At 36.6% G+C, this 25,588-nt stretch overlaps 1 protein-coding gene across 1 annotated transcript; it reads left to right on the forward strand.

Annotated features, from left to right (window-relative positions):
- Positions 1 to 2,300: 2,300 nt before the first annotated feature.
- Positions 2,301 to 25,529, forward strand: thbs3a (thrombospondin 3a). Its single transcript, XM_082148872.1, has 23 exons — positions 2,301 to 2,464; positions 3,704 to 3,910; positions 4,271 to 4,524; positions 5,538 to 5,640; positions 5,748 to 5,774; positions 5,871 to 5,953; positions 6,040 to 6,091; positions 7,169 to 7,317; positions 7,499 to 7,639; positions 8,373 to 8,447; positions 8,543 to 8,695; positions 9,292 to 9,402; positions 12,971 to 13,078; positions 15,684 to 15,843; positions 15,933 to 16,051; positions 16,911 to 16,963; positions 17,787 to 17,989; positions 18,071 to 18,249; positions 20,825 to 20,873; positions 20,951 to 21,147; positions 21,224 to 21,396; positions 24,336 to 24,475; positions 24,640 to 25,529. Exons 1-23 carry the CDS (start codon positions 2,389 to 2,391, stop codon positions 24,699 to 24,701), a joined length of 2,874 nt encoding a protein of 957 aa, XP_082004998.1. The 5' UTR covers positions 2,301 to 2,388; the 3' UTR covers positions 24,702 to 25,529.
- Positions 25,530 to 25,588: the final 59 nt, after the last annotated feature.

A 25,588-nucleotide genomic window follows, 5' to 3' on the forward strand; every position in this document is an offset into this window, starting at 1 on the left:
CCTGGGGTTTCTTTATTTTCTGCAGATGCAATGTTGCAATGACACTGAGGGGGTTGCTCCAACAAAAATCTGATTTTATCTGCTGCATTGTTGTAACAGAAGGCCCTGAGGACTGTGTGTGTGAAGTGGAGGTTTGTAAGAGAGAAAGATATTCTCTTCAAGTTACAATTTACCTGCCGGCAGTGTTTCCGATCATCAGAGTCGGCTGAGCGAGGGCTCTGTGAATTTGTGCCCTGGGGAGACACAGCTGTGTGTTACAGCACCAGACTGGAATCTCTCTCTGGCTCCTGTTCATTCCTGGGTTTGTTTCCTTGTATTTGTGCGTGGAAACATAGTGAACCCCCTCCGCACCACTAGATCCAGAGCAATCAGGAGCTCCCCGAAGCCGCACGACAGCGTTTAATGACCTCAACAAAAATCATCTGGGAAAGAATTTCTGTTTGAGAAGGAAAAATGCATTTGGATTGTGCTCATTTTCCACACAGGGATTGAGACGGGGAAGCGGTGGGTGGGGTTATGCTCTGAAACTATGTGTCATGGACCAAACTGGTTCTGGTTTTGTTCAGGGTGTAAAAGTTAGATTCATGACTCCATTGTGAAAATTTTACTCCACTCATATTTTCCTTTCTGGGAAGAGGGCTGTTTAACAAGTCCCATCATTTAAAGCACTTTCGGATGGTGCGTAGTACAAAAAGCTGAACAATTTTTTCTGCTTGCAGGGTCCAGTAAAGCTCAAGTATGACAGAACTGTTCCCCTGACACCTGCTGTTAAAGGCTGTTTCTAAGGAAACTCCGAGGTAATGAAAAATAAACACCACCCCAGGACAGACTGTCGAGACTGAACAGTCCTCATGCTGCTCCGCTTTAAAATGTCAACAGCTTTTGCTTTCTTTATGACAATTTGTTTGCTTGCAGATTGGTGTAAAATCAAAAGCTGACACTGGAATTATGAGTATGAGCAAGAATAGATGGCCAAAGCCAGTGTTTGCATTCGCTCTTGTCATTTAAAATAATTTAGTTTATCCAAAAATGAAAATGTTGCTCAAGTTGTTGCAAACCTGTATGAATTTCTTTCTTCAGCTGAACACAAAAGAAGATATTTTGAAGAATGTCAGTAACCAGAAAGTTGACGGCACCCGCCATTGACATAGTATTTTTTTTCCCCTACTATGGAAGTCAATGGTTTCCGTCTGATTACCAACATTCTTCTGCTAAACACAAAAGAAGATATTTTGAAGAAAGAACTTCATTCAGGGTTGGAACAACATGAGGATGAGTAAATGATGACAACATTTTCATTTTTAGATTAACTATCCCTTTAAGGGAAAGCTTTTCTTTTTCTTTTTCAAATGTCTTTAGTTTTTATCTCAGAATCTTTTGAGGGTCAGTGTGAGGTCACAATACAAATTATAGCTAGCTAGTGGCTTCTGAAAAATAAATTTAAAAAGGTGGCAGTGGGGTCTCTTGACAAGTACATCAACACGTTTTCAGTTACCATAAAAGTCTACCTGAGTGACCACATCTTTACTTGACGCTAAACAGGCGTTAGCAAACGAAGTCACGCGCGTAGCTACTTGTCATTATAGCAACAACAGCACGAGGAGTGCGATACGTCAAGAACATAATTTTTGTAGATTCTACATATTTCGAGTATATCACGAGAACAGTAACTGTTAGCTATTTATTTATAGGCTATTGTTGAGGGCGAGGACCCGCAACCAATTGAAAATGACCGATACCGACTTAGTTTGTGCAACTTTTTTGAACGGTTTTCCTGTTCTCCAGAATCAACCACATGTCCATGGCAGTTGCGCAGCGTTAAAACAGTTAAAAATAGTTAAACTTTCAAAAAGCTGTCTCGAGACTTCTACGGTCCTCTATTTATGAACGCTGAACGCAACCTGTGTGAACAACAACCCCAGAGTATACGCGTGCAATCAATGCGTGTGTGTGTTTTAATGTTTTGTATGATGATGAAGAAGAGGGCGGATTCAGTTCTCACTCTGATCAGCTCAGTCTGTGAACGCAACTCTCTCTCTCTCTCTCTCTCTCTCTCTCTCTCTCTCTCTCTCTCTCTCTCTCTCTCTCTCTCTCTCTCTCTCTCTCTCACACACACACACACACACACACACACACACACACACTCTCTCTCTCTCTCTCTCTCTCTCTCTCTCTCTCTCTCTCTCTCTCTCTCTCTCTCTCACACACACACACACACACACACACACACACACACTCTCTCTCTCTCTCTCTCTCTCTCTCTCTCTCTCTCTCTGCGGAACAGCGCAGGTTTGTTCCCGTGGAAATATTTCGTGTTTCAATGCATCGTTGACGGATCTGTTTCTGATATTCCCTGCATCACTTTTTTGCTTGTATTATTTTGTAAACATGACATTTTGGGTCAGTATCTTCGTGTTGATGTTCGTCCGGTACGCAGAGAGCGCACAGAAACAAGACGTGCCGGGTAATTATTCTAACTTTTTTTCTTTTTTTCTTTTCTTTACTTAATCAGTTATACTGACTTCTCTCAGGTAGTTAGTTACCAGTTAATGTTTTGTCTTTCTTTTATATGCATATGTTTCTTTTAAAGTCTTTAATCCGTATTCACTCTAAAAAGTTAAACGTTCTTCATGGTCCTGTTAAAAGAACTGTGAAAAAGAGATAGAAAAAGAGTCACTGGGCATGAGGAGATTTAGAGGAGACAGAGTTCAATTTCTCTCAGAAAATATAGTAGACAATTCATCATTTACTCACTCTCATGTTCTGCCAAACCTGCATGACTTACTTTCCTCTGTGGAGCACAAAAGAAAAAATAGAATAATAGGCCATACAATGTCAATGTATAAGGAATAGTAGCAAGAGCTTTCAAAAATGACGCAAAAGCATTATAAAAATGATGATGCAAATGACTCGGTCATATGGGATTCGATTCAAAACTACTTTTCAAATCAATTTTTTTTTTTTTTTTTAGTTAGTTGACCCATTTCACAAACCCATTCTGAATGATTCATTCACAAACAGGTCTGCTCAGTTCTCGAGTTCAACTCGCTGACTTTTGACCTTTGACCTTTGACCTTTATTTAACCAGCCAAATAACTTAAGAACGATTACGACGAAAGATTGGGAGGTGGTGAATGGGAACAATTAAGAATAATTACATCAGATGGTAAATAGAAATAATTGTATAGGCTATATTATGTTATATTAATTATAGATAATTTAATATTGTTTTTTAGATTACTTGAATTTATTTACATTATGTGACCTTGAGGGAACGCAAAAGTAATCAGATTACATTACTTTCATATTGTGGTGCTTGGATTACATCTCTGAATACTTTTTTATGAAGTAATTTGTAACTGTAACTGAATAAATTTTTTAAGTAACCCTGCCAACTCTATAAATTATGCTGAGAAAAGATTTCAAATAGAGTATTAAAAGCTTGCTAGGATAAAATAATGGAAATTGAATGGCCATTTAAAATAATTAAATATAGTGTACCGTATGAGTCATGCACAGCTTTTATTGCTTTTTATTAAATTGGTCTTTTTTTGCTGTTATTAGAGTTTGACAGCTATGGTCATTAAAAAATCTTCTGTTTCATGGGGGGAAAAAACATACATACGGGTTTGGAACAACTCCAACATGAGGTTATTAATTGCCTGTTCCTTTAATTCATCCTGTCTCTGTTTCTCTCTCTCAGTGATAGACGTGTTGAGTTTAGAGGATGTGAAGCAGACTGTGGCCGCAGTGGAGAAGGTCTCTTTAGCACTAAAGACTCTGAGTGATGTGTATGTGATGTCTACGTTTCGTCTGCCTCCTAAACTGGGTGGAGTTCTGCTGGGCCTCTACAACAAGCAGGATAACAAGAAATACCTGGAGGTTGCCATCATGAGCAAAATTAACAAAGGTAATGCAGCGATGACCCATTTTTATCATTAAATCATAATCATAATCAACTTGCTTTTTCTCAGAAACAACTTTACTTTTCCGCTGACATCACTGCATAGGCTGTTGTACTGTATAATGTTGACTAACAGCCAAATTGCAGGTTGCTTGTTTCAACAAACTTGCATTGAGATTTCGCTCCATTTTGGTATGGAATGCCCACTTTTCTCCATCCAATCAATTCTTGATGGATAAAAACAAGTCCCGCCCTTCTTTTTTTTTCATTGAATATCCTGTTTCACTCATAAATATGTAGCATTACAGGGTTATGAATGTGGTATCGCCTCAGAACATCTCTAAAAGGTTTGTTTGTTTGTTTTAGTTCTGGTCCGGTATGTTCGTGAAGATGGGAAGCTGCACACAGTAAACCTGCAGACACCTAATGTGGCAGACGGACGGCCTCAGTCTGTTATTCTACGAGTCGGTGGCCTGCGCAGAGAGTACCTGAACCTGGAGCTGTATGTGAACTGCCGTCTGGCTGACTCCGCACAGCGGCTGCCCCCATTGGTCGCTTTGCCCAGAGACAGCGAGCTGGTGGAGATTCGTAATGGCCACAAGGCATACGTTCGTATGCAGGTGAGATCCAACACAATATAACCTTGATCATATGATGTCTTGATAATGTCTTCACACAACAGCTGCATATACACTTCCGCTCAAATGTATGGAATTGTAATGTTTTTGAAAGAAGTCTCTTATGCTTATTACTAAGGCTGCATTTATTTTGGGGAAAAACAGTAAAATTGTGTGAAAAGTTATTATAATTTAAAATAAATGTTTTCTTTTTTAATACATTTTAAAATGTAATGTATTTCTGTGATTGCAAAGCTGAATTTTATGCATCATTACTCCAGTCTTCAGTGTCACATGATCCTTCAGAAATCATTCTAATATACTGTTTTGGAGCTCAAGGAACATTTCTTATTATTATCAATTTCTATTTTCAGGATAGAAATGGGAATAGAAATTTGTTGCAACAGTGTAAAAGTCTTTGCTTTTTAATTTAATGCATATTTGCTGAATACAACTATTAATTAAAAAAAAGAGTAATATCCCCACATTTTTAAACAGTAGTGTGTGTACTGAATAGTGCTGTCAAATCGAGTAATTGCGACACACACATATATATAATACATATATAAATATGATAATATACAGTATATACACACTTATGTTATATAAACAAAAACTTTTATGTTAGATGCGATTAATCGAGATTCATCTATTTTACAGCACTAGTTCTGACATTTTTTTTTTTCCCATGTTGTATACGGTTATTCTCCAAAAGTTGTTCTTTTGTGTATCACAGAAAAATAACAGCATTCAGGTTTAGATCTAAGGTTTAGAAGTAAATAATGACTGATTTAACTTTTTTTTTTTTTTTTAATAAGGAGTTTTCATTGTTGCGTAAACTATTCCTTTAATTTTTAATGAAAGGAAAGATTAGACGTTATGATTGGGTAAGACCTGAAATCCAGATATGATGATAATATATGATATCCAAACTGATATTATATAAAATACTATGATCAAAGGATGAACGTACAGAAACCAGAGGAGCTCTTGTAACTAACAAGTTTGTCTTCCAGGGCTCAGTGGAGTCCCTTAAACTGGCACTAGGTGGCACTGTTGCCCAGGCTGGAGCTCTCACCGACTGCCCCTTTCAGGGAGACGCCTCTTCATATAACATAGGTTAGCCAACATCAACACAAGACTGTACATGGGGCTTGAATATGTAGCTTTTTGATTGCTTGCGAAATCTTTGTCTGAAAGTTTTTTGCTTAAAATTTGTTTTTCAGTGAACGGTGAAGTTAATTCTATTTTAGGTGAGTTGACATCTCAGGACATTGGTGAAGTCATAATATGCGATTTGTTGGCTTTTATTTATTTAATTTAAAGATATTGCATTATTTTTTGTACAGGTGACCACACTAAAGCTCTGATTGGCCAGCTGATCATCTTTAATCAGATTTTGGGAGAGCTGAGAGAGGACATCAGAGAACAGGTGTGTGAGTGAGTGAGTGAGTGAGTGTGTATATGTAAGGGAAATTGTTCTGAACATGTTTAATTGAAGTTTTTTGTACTATTTAGGTGAAAGAAATGTCTCTTGTTAGGAACGCTATTCTGGAGTGCCAAATGTGTGGTGAGTAGCAAACATCAAGCCAACCTGACAGAGCTTATGGTCTGCGTTCAGAGTCAGACTGCAGCACACGGTCATCAGTCCTGTTAGAAGTGCTACCTGTACATAAAGTTGTTCATCATACACAGTTGAGTTAAGAAAGAGAGTGATAACCAGAACCACAGTCGACACACTGTTGTACATACTGAATAATTCCTGACAACATTAATAGATTTATTTTATTATACAAACTATTTATTACATGTGACGATGTGAGTGAAAACACTATCATTTAAAAGGTTGGGGTTGGTAAATAAAATAAAATAAACAGTAAATACAGTAATATTGTGAAATATTATTACAATTTAAAATGACTGTTTTCTATTTGAATATATTTTAAAATTTAATTTATTCCTGTCATGCAAAGGTGAATTTTCAGAATCATTACTCCAGTGTCACATGATCCTTTAGAAATTAGTTTAATATGCTGATTTCTTCTTATCAGTGTTGAAAACAGTTGTGCTGCTTAATATTTTTGTGGAAACAGTGATACTTTTCTTTTCAGGACTCTTTGCTAAATAGAAAGTTGAAAAGAGCAGCATTTATTTGAAATAGAAATCTTTTGAATTTACTGTCACTTTTTGATCACTTTAATGTGTCATTCCTGAATAATAGTATTACTTTCTTAAGAAAAAAATCTTACTGACACCAAACTTTTGAATAGTAGTGTATTTATATTATATTTATATTTATATTTATTTATTTATTTATTTATTTATTTATTTTACTGAAGCGTTACATTTTTTTTTTTAAGCGTTACACCTTTACACAAAACACCTTGGATTAAAAACACAATAATGAGGTCATGTGACACCAAAGTTTGAAAAGTTTATCGCTGCAAAACCACATACTACTACTTTTTAATAGTAGGAAGCATGCAGTGTATAGTGTGCAGAAAGCAGTCTGCTAGTATTCCGTTATGAATATGTCCTAAAACTATCCGCTCACAGACATTTATGTATGTATTATTCGTATGATATTAGATTTCTGGAGCTCATTTTCAACTATCTGGTTTTGATAATTCATCTCTTTGGTTTGAAGGATTTCATGAACCACGTTCACGCTGTCAGCCCAGTCCTTGTTTTAAGGGCGTGGGCTGCATAGAGACGTTTGATTTCCCAGGGTACAGTTGTGGCCCCTGTCCGGAGGGAATGACCGGGAACGGCACACACTGTAAGGATATAGATGAGGTGGGTGAAGGCATTTAGCGCTGGTTTTATCTTAGAGTAATGATAAGTCTTGGTCCAGAACCCACTGTGAGTGTTTATGTCCATGTTCCAAGCATCTCAAATAAACATGCCTTTGTTTTTTAATCATAAAACTGATTTATATTTAGATAATTTGAATGATTAGCATGTCTCTCTCCCTCAGTGTGCAGTGGCTCAGCCGTGTTATATACCAAGCGCATGTGTCAACACAGCAAAAGGTTTCACCTGTGAGTCCTGCCCGCCCGGGCTATGGGGTCCACCTCTCTCTGGAGTCGGTGTGGAATATGCTAAGAGTTACCGCCAGGTACAGTGCATTTATTTAATTAAAGATACAGTAAAAAAAGTAATATTGTGAAATAATATTGTGCTGCACAATTTTTTTAAATCAAATGTAAGATTTAAAAACAAACTTTGTATTATATGTATTTGTATCATTTGTAATATGAAAATAGTACACAACTCAGTATACTATAAAAATAGTAAACACATGACAACTTGTAACATCTTAAAACATGTAATAGATCATGTTATGCATGTTCAAACATGCATAACTGGAAGTAATGTGACTGATCAAATAACATGTCAAATGACATTTAAATACTTTTCAAAAACAAAAAGTAGTGCAGCCTGCTTTGTTTACAGGGTTACTGGGGTAACGGCTGATTTCTGGTTTCATAAGCGCCATCTATTGTCAGAGTGAATGTGCATTTTATTCAGTGCGTCTCATTCACTCGTTCTGGCAGAACTCAAGTTCAAACTTTTTTCACTTTTGATCAATATAATGCCTCCTTGCTGAATATTATTGAATATTATTTCTTAAAAAAAAAAAAAAGAAGCATTTCTACCTGAAACTTTTGAACGGTAGTCTGTATAATTAAATAATTTGGCTACAGATTTAAGAGGATGAAAGCAGCGGAAGTGTCAAAAATGTCACTGTCAAAAATTACACTTAAAAATGGCCGAATGTCATTGCATCAGATAGCACAATATCAAAGCAAGTGGCAACAAATATCTTTTTTGCAATGATTTTATTTCAGGAATGCTCTGACATCGATGAATGTCTTGATTTGGTCAACGCCTGCACGCCCAACTCCATCTGCATCAACACCATTGTGAGTATGAGACATAAAAACTCCCAGACATTTTCTCTGAAATCACACACACAGTGTATGTTAATGTTTTTTTAAACTTCTTTCCCTTCTCTCAGGGATCGTATCGATGTGGTCAGTGCAAAGTTGGATATGTTGGGAATCAGACAGCTGGATGTTTCCCTCGGAAATCTTGTGCTTCGCTCAGTTTCAACCCCTGTGACACTAATGCTCACTGCATCATTCAGCGGAACGGGGACGTCACCTGTGCTGTATGTGTACACTCAGTTACCAGTTACCTGTAGTAAGATTTGAAAGACAACTCACATCCAATCAGAAAGTCAGCATGAAATGGAAATTCACTTTATTATTTTATGATCCTATTGTGAATGATTCATCCACGCATTTGTAATCAAAATGACCTCTCTGGTGATGCATACCGAACTTCTCCAATCATTTAGTCCTCTTAAACTCTGCCCCTTTCTTATAAACAACTGAAAGCTTGCATTCATATCTGCCTTCATCCAATCAACAATCAGTGGATTAAACCAAGACCCCACCCTACTTTTTTTTTTTATTATTGTGGGGCTATCTAGCACAATGCAGTAAATAAAGGTTCTTTATTGGTATCTATGGTTCCATGAAGAACCTTCAATATCCATGGAACCTTTCTTTTACACAAAAGGTTCTTTATAGTAGAAAAAGTATAGTAGTAAAAGTTCTTTACTCTAAGAACAACTTTTTAAAAGCCTTGTCACTTTATCATGGCTGGTTAGGACAAAAACTCAGATTTACATGTGTCATATTGTATCTTTATTGTATTAAGACTGTCAAAGTTTTCTGATAAACCTCTGTATGATTCTCTTAGTGTAATGTTGGATGGGCTGGTAATGGTCACACTTGTGGGAAGGACACAGATATTGATGGTTATCCGGATCGCTCCTTGCCCTGCATGGACAACAACAAGCACTGTAAACAGGTATGAATCTCACAATCATTTTACCCACAATCCTTCTCCCTGCACACACCGATGTTGTATCAACATTCGATGAATTGTAGGGGTGTAACGGTTCACAAAATTTAGGTTCGGTTCGAAACGACACAGTGGTGTCACGGTTTGGTAAGTTTTTGATACAGCAAAAAGAAAGATGTGCCAGAGAAATTTCCTTGATTTTTAAAAAGCCGCACATGGTGATTTTTAGGCGCTCAAGCAGAAAATTTAGGGGCACACATTTCACATTTCCCCCATTTTGACTTTATTACTGTAATAAAAAGACTTAACTTGCAGAAATTACAATGTGCAGTTTTATTTTACGTTTGCAAGGCTCCAGATTAACATTTTAGGGCAGCATTTTTATTCATAATGTTGAAATAATAATTCAAAAGCAAAACGATTAAAAAATTTATATTTGGGAGTGGAAATGGCAGCCACCTACTGGTTACAATGGTAATGTAATGTCTTTTTTATTTTTAAATAAGTGTGAGTTTTCCTACATCTTGAAACTTTTAGTTTTATAAATGGGGGGTAATCTTTGAAGGATGAACAAGTAATGTTTTGGTCATCACATTAAAAATAACATTTAAATATGATCATATTTGAGTTTGAAGTGCTGGAAAAAGATGTGTGACGTACTTGAAAGCATTTTACTATTCCTGCCAAACTTCCATGGCTACAGTTAGTGTTACTACATTAAATCCATGGTGAATGTTGTTGATTTGGAGACTTGAAGCCTACAACTACTGTAGTTCATTCATGGCACAATGTTTCTCCTGGTTTCCACATCAGCGCTGTTTTATCTAATAGAGATCTATGGTTAAAACTGAGAAATTTTAATGCTTCTCACTAGATACCGAAGTGATGTTATTACTTCTGTGGCGAATTCAAATGCTTTCTTTACTGGATTTCTTAGCGCTGTGTAGTAACAGTGTCGCTTGATCAAGATCGGCTCACGCTGCACTAACATTGGTCCAAACTGATAAACGGTCCTTTAAGCACAAATGAGTAGTGCAGTTTCGTTCAGCTTTCATTACGTTTGCCAGTTGATGTTGGGCGACGTTGTTGTAAGGCCCGCTATATTGGTCCAATTGCCGGTTCGCCAATACACGGGGAAGGTATCACGTGTTCTGTCCTCACTCATGCAAAGTATTGGTTGGTTAAATTTGTAATACATTGATCTGTATTTACTCGTTACTTCATCTGACTCCATAAATGAAAGGTTTTAATAATATCTGTGCCTCACTAAAAGTGAGCGAATGTATGACTATTCCTTTTAACCATGTCAAAATAGGGGTGTGCGATATGACGATTTTTGATCGTGGACGATTAAAATGTCTCCACGATCTGCTTTTGAAGAAATATCGTAGAATCGTGCATCCTCAGTTGCTGTTCTGGCGCCTCTGTCCCAACATAACGTTACTGAACAACGCCACGTATATTCAGATCAAATGTTAACGCAGCGGAACGGGACACTACAGTTCACAAAAGTTCATAATTTGCATGTGCTTTAATGCCTTGTCGGTTAAACATTTAATTTGCGTGCTGATGCGCTGTTCTAACGTGTGCGTTTCTCAGCGCGTACATGTGAAGCTCACATGCACTAAAAGCCTGTCTACCAGCGCCTGGATACTGGTCTAAGTTATCTTTCGAGTCTTATTGTGCTAATACTGTCAAATACACACAAGGTTTACATAAACAAAGTCGGTGATGTCTAAAGTGAAAGCAAACTTGAGAAAATTGAGAGAAAATCTGCTTGTCAAATGCGTGTATAAAAGACGCGTCGAGTGCAGCTCTTAAAGAGACAGTAGCAATAGTAAACACGCTGCCGTTTGGCCTTAAAGGGATAGTTCACCCAAAAATAAAAATGATCTCATTATTTACGCACTATAATGTTGTTCCAAGCCTGTATTAATTTCCTTCTAATATTTTCTAATATTTTTCTAATATTAATATTTTGAAGAATGTGGCTATACAAACAGTAGCTGGTCCCCATTGACTTCCATAGGAGAAAAATATACTATGGAAGTCACATTCTTCCAAATAACTTTTATTTTCAACAGAAGAAAGAAACTTATTCGAGTTTAAAACAACTTGAGAGAGTAAATTATGACAATTTGAATTTTTAGGAGAACTATCCCTTTATTGTTAATAAAACAACAAAATGCAAAGAGAAAATCACTCACTGCTCTTGACTGATAACTTTAATAGTAGCTTTAATAAGTATCAATTTATAATTTATACAGTGAAGTCTATGTTTTGTTTTATTTTCATATTTGTTCATTTAATTACTTTCTTCTATGCTACTGTTAAATACACCTGTAGCTGAAAACAAAGCCCTGTTTATTTAATTTGTATATTAAGTTGTGTGTGTAATGTGTATCTTTGATCTTAATATTTAATAACAAAGAAAATAATGACAAATATTTTTTATCTTCGCCCCGTCTGCCATTCTTTTTTATTTTATATTTTGTTACCTAAGGCTTTGTTTTTAAAATATGGACATTAGTTTGGCTGTAATGCTCAGTCACAAAATAGTAAAACCAACATAAAAAAGAATCGTGATAAAATCGTTAATCGTGATTTTCCTGAAAAAAATCGTGATATGATATTTTTACCATATCGCCCACCCCTATGTCAAAATCAGTTAGAATAATCACATGTAACAATTTAATATTTCAGATATCAGAGATCAATTCCACAATCAATTCAGATATCTAGAACATGGTTATACATTGGTTACACCAAATAATCTTACCCAGCTTGTAGCCTACCTGAGAGAGAGAGAGAGAGAGAGAGAGAGAGAGAGAAAGGGAAAGAGAGCGAGAGAGAGAGAGAGAGAGAGAGAGAGAGAGAGAGAGAGAGAAAGACCACCTATTCCATTCACGTCCAGCAAAGAAGAGCCCAGAGAGAGCGAGAACACCTTCCTTTATTCTCTCTTGACCAGGTGACATGGGGGATGGGGGAGACAACCCTCAAATGGCTTCTATTCAACGAAAGGGGGGTTGCCTTATCTGGCCATATCTCTAAACCAGTTTTCTCTAAACTTCTCTAAACCTTATTTCCTTTTATTTATGGTCACAACTGCTAATAAACTTTTGGTCGCACCAACAGGAAAAATGGTCCAACGAATCGTTCGGTTTGTAATGCGTACCGAACCGAAAGCCTCGTACCGAACAGTTCAATACGAATACGTGTGTCGTTACACCCCTACTGAATTGATATTCGTTATAAGTATTGTTGGGAAACCATATTGTTCTATTTATTCTGATGGAATAAAGAAACATTTATTCAAATGCAATTGTTCGCACATCTTGTACCTTTCAAGTAAATTAAGCTATTCATCCTAGATGAGGTAATGTGTTTGCATAAACCAAGTTTGTTTTTGAGCTTGTTTGGACTTTTATATGACAGATTCACCGTAGTTTGCTGTCCCGGAACTTCTCCCATGAACTCTCTTAGATTCAGTATGTCTGAAAGCAGGATTTTATTCAGTTCCAGCTTGAAGTGTTGTGCTAGGGTTTTTTGATTTTTCACATTCTGTGTTTGTCAGGACAACTGCGTGTTCACACCCAACTCTGGTCAGGAAGATGCAGATAACGATGGGATCGGAGACCAGTGTGATGAGGATGCCGATGGAGACGGAATAAAGAACGTAGAGGTGTGTTTGTGTCCCATCCGACCAGTGTTGTTAATGTTGACTAAAACTAACTAAAATAATTTTTGTTAAACTGCCCCTATAATGCTATTTTAAAAATTCCTCATTTTGTTTTTGAGGTTTCCTACAATAGGTTTACATGCATCCAAGATCAAAAAACACTTTAATTTTCTCATAATATAGATTGCCCTAATTTCTCTGAAGTCTGAAAATGGTTAGTTTCTAAATCCCTCCTTTCCGAGAGCCTTCTCTGCTCTGATTGGTCAGATGGCTCAGTCTGTTGTGATTGGTCTACTGCATACAGCGCATGTGGGAAACAAAACGCCTATTACCACATCTGAAATTTAGCGTCGGAGGCTTCCTCAGCGCTTGATTGATACACAATGAGACGAACAGTAAGGGTTCCTTAGCAGTTTGGAAAAGTATGGAATTTGATTTGAGTAATTTTCAGGTCTGGAAAAGTATGGAAAAAAGAAATCAGGAAAAATATTTGTGTTTCCAGACTATTGACCCTATTCAGTTTTCTAAAATATAAAATTAAAAATTTCTAAAAATAGATGTAAGCCTATCACACAGGCTTAAAAATATAAATTTCTTGATTTTAAACTATTCTCATTTTTATGAACCATTATCAATTCTTAAATCCCAAGAATCAATCTTTTAGTCTATGCTGTTTTCAGTTGATGAATGAACAAAACTTTGTAGCGCCTCCCATCAAATAATTTGCAGTAAGCTTTGAGCTTTGTTACTTTTGCTATTAAACAAAGTCTCAGTAACAATGGCGTCAGTTTTTTCATATCAAGTCCATTCATGAGTCCTCATCCTTTCGAAGTGCATGCAAAGTAGATTCACAGCGCTGAAAACAGAATCTTCTCAACATGTCGACAACACAAACCAAACTCTTCCAGGCCTCAGCTACAACTACAGTGTTTGAGGGCGGGTCAAAGGAGACGTTGTTCACAGGCAGCCAATGAAGACCATAGGCTGGCATTATGCAAATTTGTTACGTTGCTATGTGAAGTGAGACTGGAATTGCTGACGACTCGTTTCAGGCGGTTCAAAATCAGCTCTTTCTTTTAGGAGACAGTAACTTTATTTGTTGTGCACTTTGATCTTTATAACTTTGCAGACCTTGTAAATTCATAAACACATAAATAACACACTACATGAAAAGTAATATCTGAAAAAAGAAAAATAGGGGCACTTAAATGAAAATCTTGAAGTTAATAATAAAGTAAATAATAAAAATGACAAAAGCACATAGCAAAATGACTTAAAGGAACCGTATGTAAGATTGTGGCCAAAACTGGTACTACAATCACTTTCGAATTACTGTAGAGCGGTGTATCCCCCCTGACTCGAGGTTGCCAGATAGTTAAAACATAAAACACGATGAAGACATTTTTGTTAAAAATACGATACATCTTTGCATCATACATTAAAAGAAACAAAACAAAGTCAGGATAATACAATAAAGCCCTAGGGCTTATTTCCATTGCGGTCCTGAGAAAGGGGGGACAGAGCTAGTGGCAATAAATCAAGCATCAATCATCACATCCATATAAATACCAAATAAAATCCGTCAAAACAAAGCTATAAAATATTGTCATACAATGGTTAATCATACATAAATGTCAGATTATTGGCATCTGAGCCATTTTTTCAGAAACCTACTAAACTTCTGGTCATCTTTAAATTTCCTGGCAACCTGTTCCACAAACTTGTTGCTACAAACAAGAAGGACTCTTTACCTAAATTATTCTTAACTCTTGGAGGTACAAAATCAGTAGTGCTGCCTCTGGTAGCGTAGCTGTGAACATCTCTCACTCTATTAAAATAATTATTCAAATATTTCGGGACAGCCCCATGTACAGTCCTATGTACCATGCACAGGTGAATCTGAGAGACTCGATCTTCTACTTTTAACCACCCAATAGTCTCAAAGTGAGAAATATCAAGATGAGTTCTCATGGGGAGGTTCAAAACAAGCCTTATAACCCTATTTTGAGCAGTCTGAAGCCTGAGTTTCAGGTGCTTTAAGACACCATTGTACCAAGAACAACATGCGTAATCAAAATAAGGCTGAATTAGAGCATTTGCCAGAATTAACATAGCTTTTTTGTCCCAAAACTTTGAGATTCTGGACAAAAAACGTACTCTTTGACTCTTTATCCGACATGTTTGTAGCTGCAGCTGTGGTAACTAGAGCAGAGCTGGCAACCCGGATGCCAAAACACTACTGACTTCGTGATTGGTAGATAGGTGGAGGATGGAGCATCAGGCCAAAACACAACATGACAACATCAACATCAGTTGAGGGCTGCAACTTCACTTTTTAAATGACAATATCCTGGCCGGACTACTGTTGTCAGTGATATAAGTATTTGAAATGAACATGATTTCTTAATGTCTAGTGACATATCAGGGCCATTTTATGATTAATTGAAATACATTTCTTACATACGGTTCCTTTAAACATAAACTAAAATTGAAAACTGAAAATCAGTGTATCAGTTATACTAAAATAACACTGCATTTGATTTGGCTGTGTGAGGGGTGATTTTTATTTAATTTTATGTCTCTCTATGAATGAATGTGTATGTTTCAGGATAACTGTCGGTTGGTGTCCAATAAAGATCAGCAGAACTCTGACACCGATTCATTCGGTGACGCGTGTGATAACTGTCCCACCGTTCCCAACATCGACCAGAAAGATACTGACAATAACGGAGAGGGAGACGCTTGCGATGAAGACATCGATGGAGATGGTAAAGACTGTTCAGCTTGATGAATGGCTCCACTTTGTGTCCCAACAACATCATCCTTTGTGTACGTGATGTGTGTGGATGTTTTGCAGGAATCCAGAATGTGCTGGATAACTGTCCCAAAGTGCCGAACCCAATGCAAACAGACCGGGACAGAGATGGAGTGGGTGATGCATGTGACAGCTGTCCTGAGATCAGCAACCCCATGCAGGTACTGCATCACATCTTACTTTATATCAAACTTCACACTTTCATTGTAAGTTGATGCAGTGTCAAAAAGAAGTTGTGTGACTTTCTTCTATGGAAAAATTAAAAAAGGACATTAAAGCCCCCATTTGATTTGAGAGCTACAATGGAGGGAATTAAATTTTGGTTTGTTCCTCATACAAAGCTATCGTATAGACTCAGAACACTTTTATGATACCCTATGGTGCTTTTTACTCATTTTGAAGCCTTTGACCAGTGTATATTTTTGTATTTGTGTTCCACAAAAGAAAGTCATACAGGTTTGAAACTATTGCTATTTAAGTATTATTTATATACTACGATAGCTTTTATTAATATTTTGAATGAACTTTTATTAAATAAAATTGGTTTATTTTTATTAAATTTTTTTATATTACTATTTAGGTTTAATTTATTTTTATTTTTAATTCTATTTAAATTTTAATCAATTAATCAATTAAAATTTTAGTCACTTTTGTACAACTTTAATACAACTAAAGTTGAAACTTTAGTTTCAACTTAATACAGTTAGTTATTTAATTTCAGTTAATTTTCATTTAGTTTTGCATTTAATATTTTTATTTTATTTTGTTTCAGCTTGATTTCAGTTAACGTAAATATTTTTAATAAGTTTAGTTTTGTTTAACGCTAATAATCCTATTTGGAATGGCATTAGTAAATTATGACAGAATAAAACATTTTGGGTGAAATATCTCTTTAACAAATAATTTGAGTAACTAAAAAACAGCAAAATTTTGATTTTGCAGTGAATGGTCTATTTTATATACTTTTTTTTTCTCTCAAATTAAATGTATGAATAATAAACTCCGTTAATACTATTGCAGACAGATGTAGACAATGACTTGGTCGGGGATGTTTGTGACACCAACCAAGACACGTGAGTACGCGCACAACTCTGGTCAATTTAAATATATAAATCCCACAATTGGCAGACTATCCTTTCACTCACTAACCTGTATATGGGAAGATTGCTGCCATCTAAGCTTCGTTCAGACTGTCAGTCCGAATTACATTTTTGTGCATATCCGATCATATTAAGCAAGAGTAAACAGCAAAAAAATCACATTTTTTAGAATTTTTTAGAAAACTGTTTCAAGCTTCATTCATATGTGGCTTGAAATCCTATTTAAATCATAAAGTCTGACTGCTCTGATTGGATTTTGCTTAAGTGTTTGAGTCACATGTCACTTTCTCACAGCATGTAAAAGGTAAACACGTCAGACATTGATGCAGAAAGGTGGTGAATGTGCCGGCACGCATTCTGAAGTTTGACAGCCACATCCCTTCATCAAATTTGGTTACCACACGAGTGGGAGGATGCATCCACACACATGGAGACGGCAGCATGGAATAAAGCTGCCACTGCTTCATTAGACATAGTAGTCCAGTGCCGTGGCTACTCATCATTGCAACCCCCTTCATGTTGATGTTGATGATTTTTGGCGTATGCCTACCAATGCAACCCCATTGGCATAGAAACCAACACAAATATTCTGGAAAATGCCACAGCACACACAAATTGGATCAGTTGTGATACACAGTGTGGACATTCAATCATATTTCAATCGGAGATACAAATAATCTGATCTGGAATGACAGTGTGAACGTAGCCCTTGTGTTCTCATTGTTGCTTATACCAGTTATTATCACCTCAAACAATTTCAGTTCAGCTCATAATGTTGAATCTTGTGTGTTTTCAGTGATGGAGACGGACACCAGGACACTCGAGATAACTGCCCCGACATTCCAAACAGCTCTCAACTTGACTCGGATAACGACGGCATCGGAGATGACTGTGACGAAGACGACGATAACGACGGGATCCCGGACAATTACGCCATCAACGGCATCGGACCTGATAACTGCAGACTCATTTCCAACCCCAACCAGAAAGACTCGGACAGTAAGAGCGTTCATATCCACTGATGGTAAATAATCTTCCGTATTAATGACTCGCCTAATTCTTTTCTTTCTTGTCATTTAGGTAATGGAGTTGGTGACGTGTGTGAGAATGACTTTGACAATGATGCTGTACTGGATGTGATCGACGTGTGTCCAGAAAGTGCTGAAGTCACTCTTACGGATTTCAGAGCCTATCAGACGGTCATTCTAGACCCTGAGGGTGACGCTCAGATCGACCCAAACTGGGTGGTGCTCAATCAGGTAAAGCATCATGCAGGGACGCGGGAAGATGTTTTGGGTTGGGGAATGTGGGTAAAGAAATAGTATATAAAGAAATAATATATATAAAACATGTCAACGCCATAAGCATAACAAACAATCCCCGAGAACGCTTGTTTAATAGATGGAGCATACAGTACATTTTTGACAGAACATGATTGCAATTGTAATGCAACAAGTAATGCATTTGTAATACGCTATTTCAAAAAAGGGGCTATTGAGGTATTTTTGCAGGCAATAAATGAGCTTGCACGGCGCTTTGTTTGGAACTATTTTCGCTGAAGGAGCAAAAATGTAAGTTATTTACTTAAAGCTGCAGTCCGTTACTTTTTTGGATTAAAAATTATCCAAAATATATTTTTGAGCAAGCACATAACCAGCCAGTGTTCAAAACTATCTGCTTGCCATAGCTCGATTCAAAACCGTAAGCTTGTAATAAGGTTTTTAATTCCAGTGGTACTGGTGGATTTCCACGGGAAATTCGAGCATATCTCAGAAGGTGAGAAGGTACACATAAAGAAGGAGTCTCGGCTAGTAGAGGCTATGTTGCGTGTGAGGATGTTGGAGGTGGAGATTTAAAGCCTTTTCTCACAGCACTTGATATAATTAACTCTTATCAATTTGATGGCGGATCCAGAAAGGTTCAAACGACAATCACCCGTGACAACTGGAGATTCACCCGTTGTAAAATGCTAAAGACTTCGGAGTGGCTACAGAAAAAAAGAGACAGCAACCGGCCCGTGCGAAAACAAGGATAAATACCGGAAGGGCATTAAATGTAGTCACGCAATGCTGATGTTGTTAACATTAACAATTTGAGAACAAAGTATAATTTGCACGGTTTGACGTGAGATGATAAGCGATCGATATATTTAATCAGCGCGATTTACTGCAATGCTTTTTTTCCCTTAATTGGTCAGAACAAAAGTGGATGTTACTTGTTCAGACGACATTTTCCGGTGAAAATTCTTATGTTGGTCATACTTCCAAAAAGTAGAATCTGTGATTGCGAATGCGCATCCACACCGGCGTGGTGATTGACAGCCGCACATTCTCCTCAAAACATTGGATTCATCCGCGCTGTGCCGACTGCCGAGCCGAGGCACAACCCACATAAAGTCAATAATTCCGTGAATAACTGCAATTGCAGATTTCGAACAGAGATGGCGACAGAGGAAAAACTACGGACTGCAGCTTTAATGATAAAGTCGGCATGAAATCAAATTTGACAAATCTTCTTTTTATATGTAATATTGTAGTGTTTATTATAAATGATTTATCTGTGCACTTCATTCATTCATTTTTTTTAAATTCATGTACCCTTATAATCTTTAATCAAATACATTACCCTTCCCTCCCCCCTCGAAACGACCTCTCTTCTCTTTCGGTCACGTGCCATGGCGAAAGGGTGCGGCTATCGGTGTCTGTCTCGTTTGTTATGACAGTTAAGGTAAATAACTAGATTTAGATACGATAGATAGCCAACCATTCGGACCCGTCGAGCTGCTCTCGAGGGTGAACTTGACTTGACTCATCTTGGTTCGCGGGAGGCTCATATAAATATGGGCTGATTCCTGCCTGAAAATGTAGCTGCTCGTCCTCGTTCTCGTCGCCGGGCTCCTCAATAAAAAATCCTTCATGGGAGGGTAACGGTGGGGAGTCCGGTGGAGAGAAATCCTCCACAACTGAATGTAAACTGGCATTCAAATCTGCCTCCATTTTGTTTGCAATGCCCAACCTCCAACGATCCAATCAATTCCCGAAGGACGAAATCAAGCCCCGCCCTACATTTTTTTTTCTAATTTCAGAAGCCGTTTCACTCGGATATACGTCACAACAAGGAAAAAATTACAATCTCAACTTCCGTTTCATGCCGACTTTAAGTTCTTGATTATTTTACTGTTTTATAATATCAACATCACATTTGAAATATGTTTTTCGGGGAAAAACTTGTGTGATAGCCTATTGCTTAACTATATCGTACAAAAATCAGGAACTCATTCTTAATATTGGGGGGCATTTTTGTTCATTTTGATTGAGTGTGTGTGTGTGTGTGTGTGTGTGTGTGTGTTCACTACTCACTACTCCTAATGTGTGTGCACTAACTTGTATGGGTTAAATGCAGAGGACGAATTCCGAGTATGGGTTCTCACCATGTCACTTGTTAATTTCTTTCCCTGGTGTGCGTCAATCAAGATCCAAGAGGAATGAAATAACAGTCCCATTTTGAGAAAGTAAACTATGTAAGATTAAAACATTTTAAAAAGACAAAAGATTTGTAGCCTACTTACAATTTACAGTTGAATTCCTTAATAAAGGTTAACTGATTTAAAATGTATTGATTTCTTTATAAAAGTTGTGTTGCGTTTATAAACCTGTGAAAACAGGGGGTGCTTCAGCACCCCTACTTCTGACATCATTAGAATCCTGTTGATCTCATTGACACAAGTCAACTTTTTTGGGGCATCCAGGTCATTGATATTATTTAAAGATGAAGTCTGTAATTTTCGGTACTTTGCGAAGTGCTTGTATTAATAAAGATGAATTTGGGTTTCAGGGTATGGAGATTGTTCAAACCATGAACAGCGACCCGGGCTTGGCAGTGGGTGAGTCCGGTTTCAGATTTCAAGAGTTAAACGCCCAGCAGACACTCAAACTTAAACTCTAAATCACTTCTCCACAGGTTACACAGCGTTTAACGGTGTGGACTTTGAGGGAACTTTTCACGTTAACACGGTGACTGATGACGACTACGCCGGCTTCATCTTCGGCTATCAGGATTCGTCTAGTTTCTATGTGGTGATGTGGAAGCAGACCGAACAGACCTACTGGCAGTCGATCCCATTCAGGGCCATGGCTGAACCGGGCATGCAGCTCAAGGTACGAATGTTACTTAATTGTGTAGTTTCATTGTCATATGACCTCTTGTGGAGTAAGACCTCTTGTGCTTGTGTAGGCAGTGAAGTCTCGTACAGGCCCCGGGGAATTTCTTCGTAACGCTCTGTGGCACGCGGGGGATACGGATGGAGAGGTGAAACTGCTGTGGAAAGACCCACGTAATGTCGGCTGGCAAGATAAAACCTCGTACCGGTGGCAGCTCATCCACCGGCCACAGGTCGGCTACATCAGGTGAGATCTTCTACAAGTGTGCAGCAGCAGGATATACGCTACTGTTCAAAAGTTTGCTGTCAGTTAGATTAAAAATAAAAATGATAATACTTTTATTCAGCAAGGATGCATTAAATTGATCAAAAGTGACAATAAAGACACTTGTGTTACAAAATACTTCTATTTCAAATTAAATCTTTTTAAATAAACTTTCTATTCATCAAAGAATTCAGCATAATTTTTTTTTTTCACGTTTTCCACAAAAATATGAAGCAGCACAACTGTTTTCAATACTGATAATAATAAGAAATGTTTCTTGAGCAGCAAATCAGCATTTTCAAATGATTTCTGAAGGATCATGTGACACTGAAGACTGGAGTAATGATGCTGAAAATTCAGCTTTGTCTCAGGAATAAATTACATTTTAAAACATATAAAAAAAACTATTATTTTAAGTTGTAATCAGGGTTATTATACTTAACTAAAAACTAAAAACTTTTTTTATTTCAGCTTGTTGCCAAGGAAACATTTTTCATTTTCATTTAGTTTAACTTGATGTACGAAAATAACTAAAACTAAAAGTGAAATAAAAAACTATATAGACATAAAAACGAATACAATTTTCAAAAACACAAAAAATGACTAAAACTTACTAAAATTAAATGACAATAGAAGATGCAAAAATAAAAACCAACTCAAAAATATGTTAGTATCTCAATGTTACTAAAATAACATCAGATCAGCAAATAACAGCAAATCAGCATAAGAGACTTTTCAAAAAAAAAAACTAAATCGACCCTAAACTTTTGAATGGTAATGTACATTACTGTAAAAAATCTTAGTTTTTTCACACTGAGTAGGTAATTGAAAGTATTTTAATTGACTGCATGGCAAAAATGTTATTGTTAAATGCTAAATTATTTTATTTACCTTGTATATTCCTTTATGAAGAGTAATAAGAAGACATTTGTCCTTGCTGAAGCAACTTTTTTTTCTGTCCGATTGTGGACTGCGTTTGTTGTCACAAGAGGGCGCAATACCAGATTGGGTCAGTGACTGCACTGGTGCGAGCGGCAGCTGCTAGAACCTTGTGCTGGTATACTGGGGAGGGGGGGGGGGGGGGGGGGGTGCTATGACTCGTTATCCTTAAAATTTCTTCACAATTGCCCCCTCCTCTTGCCCTCCTCACACCCCTGAGACTCTGCTGAGTGGTTGGGCCCCCTGGCCGCCCATTGTTGTGGTTGCCATGCCAATGAAATCCTTGGCAAGAATTTTCTTGGTGCCTGTTCATATGCAGATCCAACGGAAACTACTGTAGTGGACGGGCCGTTAAAGAAAGAATGAGAACGGACCGCAGAGGACAGTTAAACATGTATTGTGTATGATTTCCTGTTCTGAGTAATTTCTTGGCATTGTGTTGTAAATCAGATGCTCATGCCAAAGAAACAACGCATAAACTCCAGCAATGTCATAACAGAAATTGCCTAAAATAAATTCTCATTTCATAGTTAAACAGTTCTGAAGCTTTTAAACTTTGAGTCTGCATGATTATTGAACTTTTTAGAACATTCCCAAGATTCTAGTTTGCATAAATATCTACAAGAAGAGAGAGAACTGTGTGGAGCTCAGTGTGTGTGTGTGTGTGTGTGTGTGTGTGTGTGTGTACGTACACGTGTGTGTGTACGTACACGTGTATGCACATTTGTGTGAGACAATGTGTAGCTGAGGCTTTGTAAGGGCCTTTTCAAACACACACACATAAACACACCTGCTTTGTATTCAGTGAGAGGAGTGAATAAAGCACTGGACTTCAGTACGCACACACACACACACACACACACTCACGCTGAATTGTGCTGCAACCGTTCTCTGCTCATACATAATGCAATTTAAGTCCGGCCTGCTGCTAAATCAAATCAGATCTCATTTATTATCAGGTAATTAGAGGTCGAGCAGGTGGAGTTTAGTAGTGGCATAAAACAGTTCTCTGCTTCATTCAGATCAAATATTCTACAACAACGGTTCTCAAAATTGGGTCGGCGATGCTAAATGCAAATTATAAAATGCAACCGTGTAAGTTGGGATTGCAAAATAAATGGGTTTTTAAGTGGGAGGACAAAATGTTTCTTTTGTTGTTGATGTAAAAGTTTGTGCGTACAAGACTAAAGTACTTGGGTGCAAATTAATTTGTTAGTTGGTCATTTTACTTAGAATAATACTCATAAAATCCAAATATTTTGTAATATTTTATACATTTTAATTATTAAATGTATATATTATTTAATATATATTTTGAATACATTAGATATAAATTATATTATTATATATAATGCATTCAAAATAAAATGTGTGTGCATATATATATATATATATATATATACAGTATATATAAATACGCACAGTATATATTATTTAATATATATTTTGAAAGCAGGCATAATATATAATAATATGGTATATTATCTCTATATATTAGATATAATAATTGTATTATAATATTTATAAAATATATGTAATGTTTTAACAAATATATATATATATATATATATACATATACAGTATATATTATTTATATATTTTGAAAACACATAATATATAATAATATGGTATATTTACTATATATTATATAATAATAGTATTATATTTAGTATAATATTTTAGTATTATATTATGGTATAATATTTAGAAATTATATCTAATGTATTAAAAAATATACATTTATATTATATATACACACACACACAAAACTACACTTGCAAAACTTAATTTTTCTATTTATGATATTTGTGGTGATATTAATGAATTTCAGTGTTTGATCTTAAGGATATTTTTGCTCACTTTTGTACGTTAAACAATTTTGCTGTCGTTTATTAAATCTGGATCCAGTAGTAGTCCTGCACAGTAGTATTTGACAGTGACTTTCATGCGTGTGTGTGTGTGTGTGTGTGCTCCTGTTGCAGGGTGAAGCTGTATGAAGGCACAGAGATGGTGGCTGACTCCAATGTTGTGATTGACACCTCCATGAGAGGAGGCCGCCTGGGCGTGTTCTGCTTCTCTCAAGAGAACATCATTTGGTCCAATCTGCGCTACCGCTGTAATGGTAAAGATTAATCCACTCTTTGATATTTAAATCATGATCCCTAGACCCCCAAATCCAACGCTCAAAGTCTCCAAGAAATCTACAAATTCTGTATAAAAGTTGTTTATTGACAAAACCCAGCATTACAACAGAAGAATAAAGCAGATTAAACATATCTTTTCCAGATACCGTTCCAGAGGACTTCAGTACACACCGTAAACAGGTTCTTATGCACATAAAGGTGTGAGAGGAGTGAGACGCCCTACGTCTCTCTCTCTCTCTCGACCCCCTGAAACCCAGTGTGGGGCCACTGAACTCCTGTGTACGAGGGGCCAAACAACCAGGACAGATGAGAGATTTACCCAGCGTCTGTGTTACTCCGGTTGAGGAGACTGAATGAAAGGAGAGAAAAAGACTTTTATTTTACCTTTTGCGTGTTTTTGTGTCGTTGCGGAGCCGTATAATGTGAGTATAAGAGTGTATGTTTGAAAGGGTTCATTAGAGTGTGTATGCATTAACAATATGTCTTAAAATAAAGGGATATGGTGTATTTTCTAGAACACAATAAATACCCCACAGTACTTTTATTCTGTAATATAATGACAACAGTCAATTTAAAAAATGCCAAAAGTGACAGTTTAATGCGTCAATCCCAATTCTCCTGTTCTGTATTTCATTAATGATGAATAAGAGATAAGCTCTCTTTCTACACTCAAGCATATGTATGGAAATATAATAATTTAACATTAAATAAAATAAAGCCATCTTAGCCATTGTGGGGGAAAATGTTATATCTGCTATGAATGCTTCAAGTAAAAATTTAAATATATATATATAAAACATTACATTTATTGGAAATCAAATCATACATATTTTAATATATTTATGTATCATTTTATATTTTCATACATATTTTTTTAATGTTTATTAAGAATTATTTTATATAAACTCACAAAAGAAATCTAAGCACACTATGTTCAGAATAGAATGCTTGTATACTCTTCATTTTTGTGCAGTATTTAGTATGTATAATACATTAATTTTATGTATGCATAAACACCAGAATTATCTAAAAGCACTTGCTTTATTGTGCAGTACGCATCAGAGCACACTGTGTAGAATACTGTATCCCAC

The sequence above is a fragment of the Leuciscus leuciscus genome, assembly GCF_965113295.1.
Source record: "Leuciscus leuciscus genome assembly, chromosome: 20".
NCBI lineage: Eukaryota > Metazoa > Chordata > Actinopteri > Cypriniformes > Leuciscidae > Leuciscus > Leuciscus leuciscus.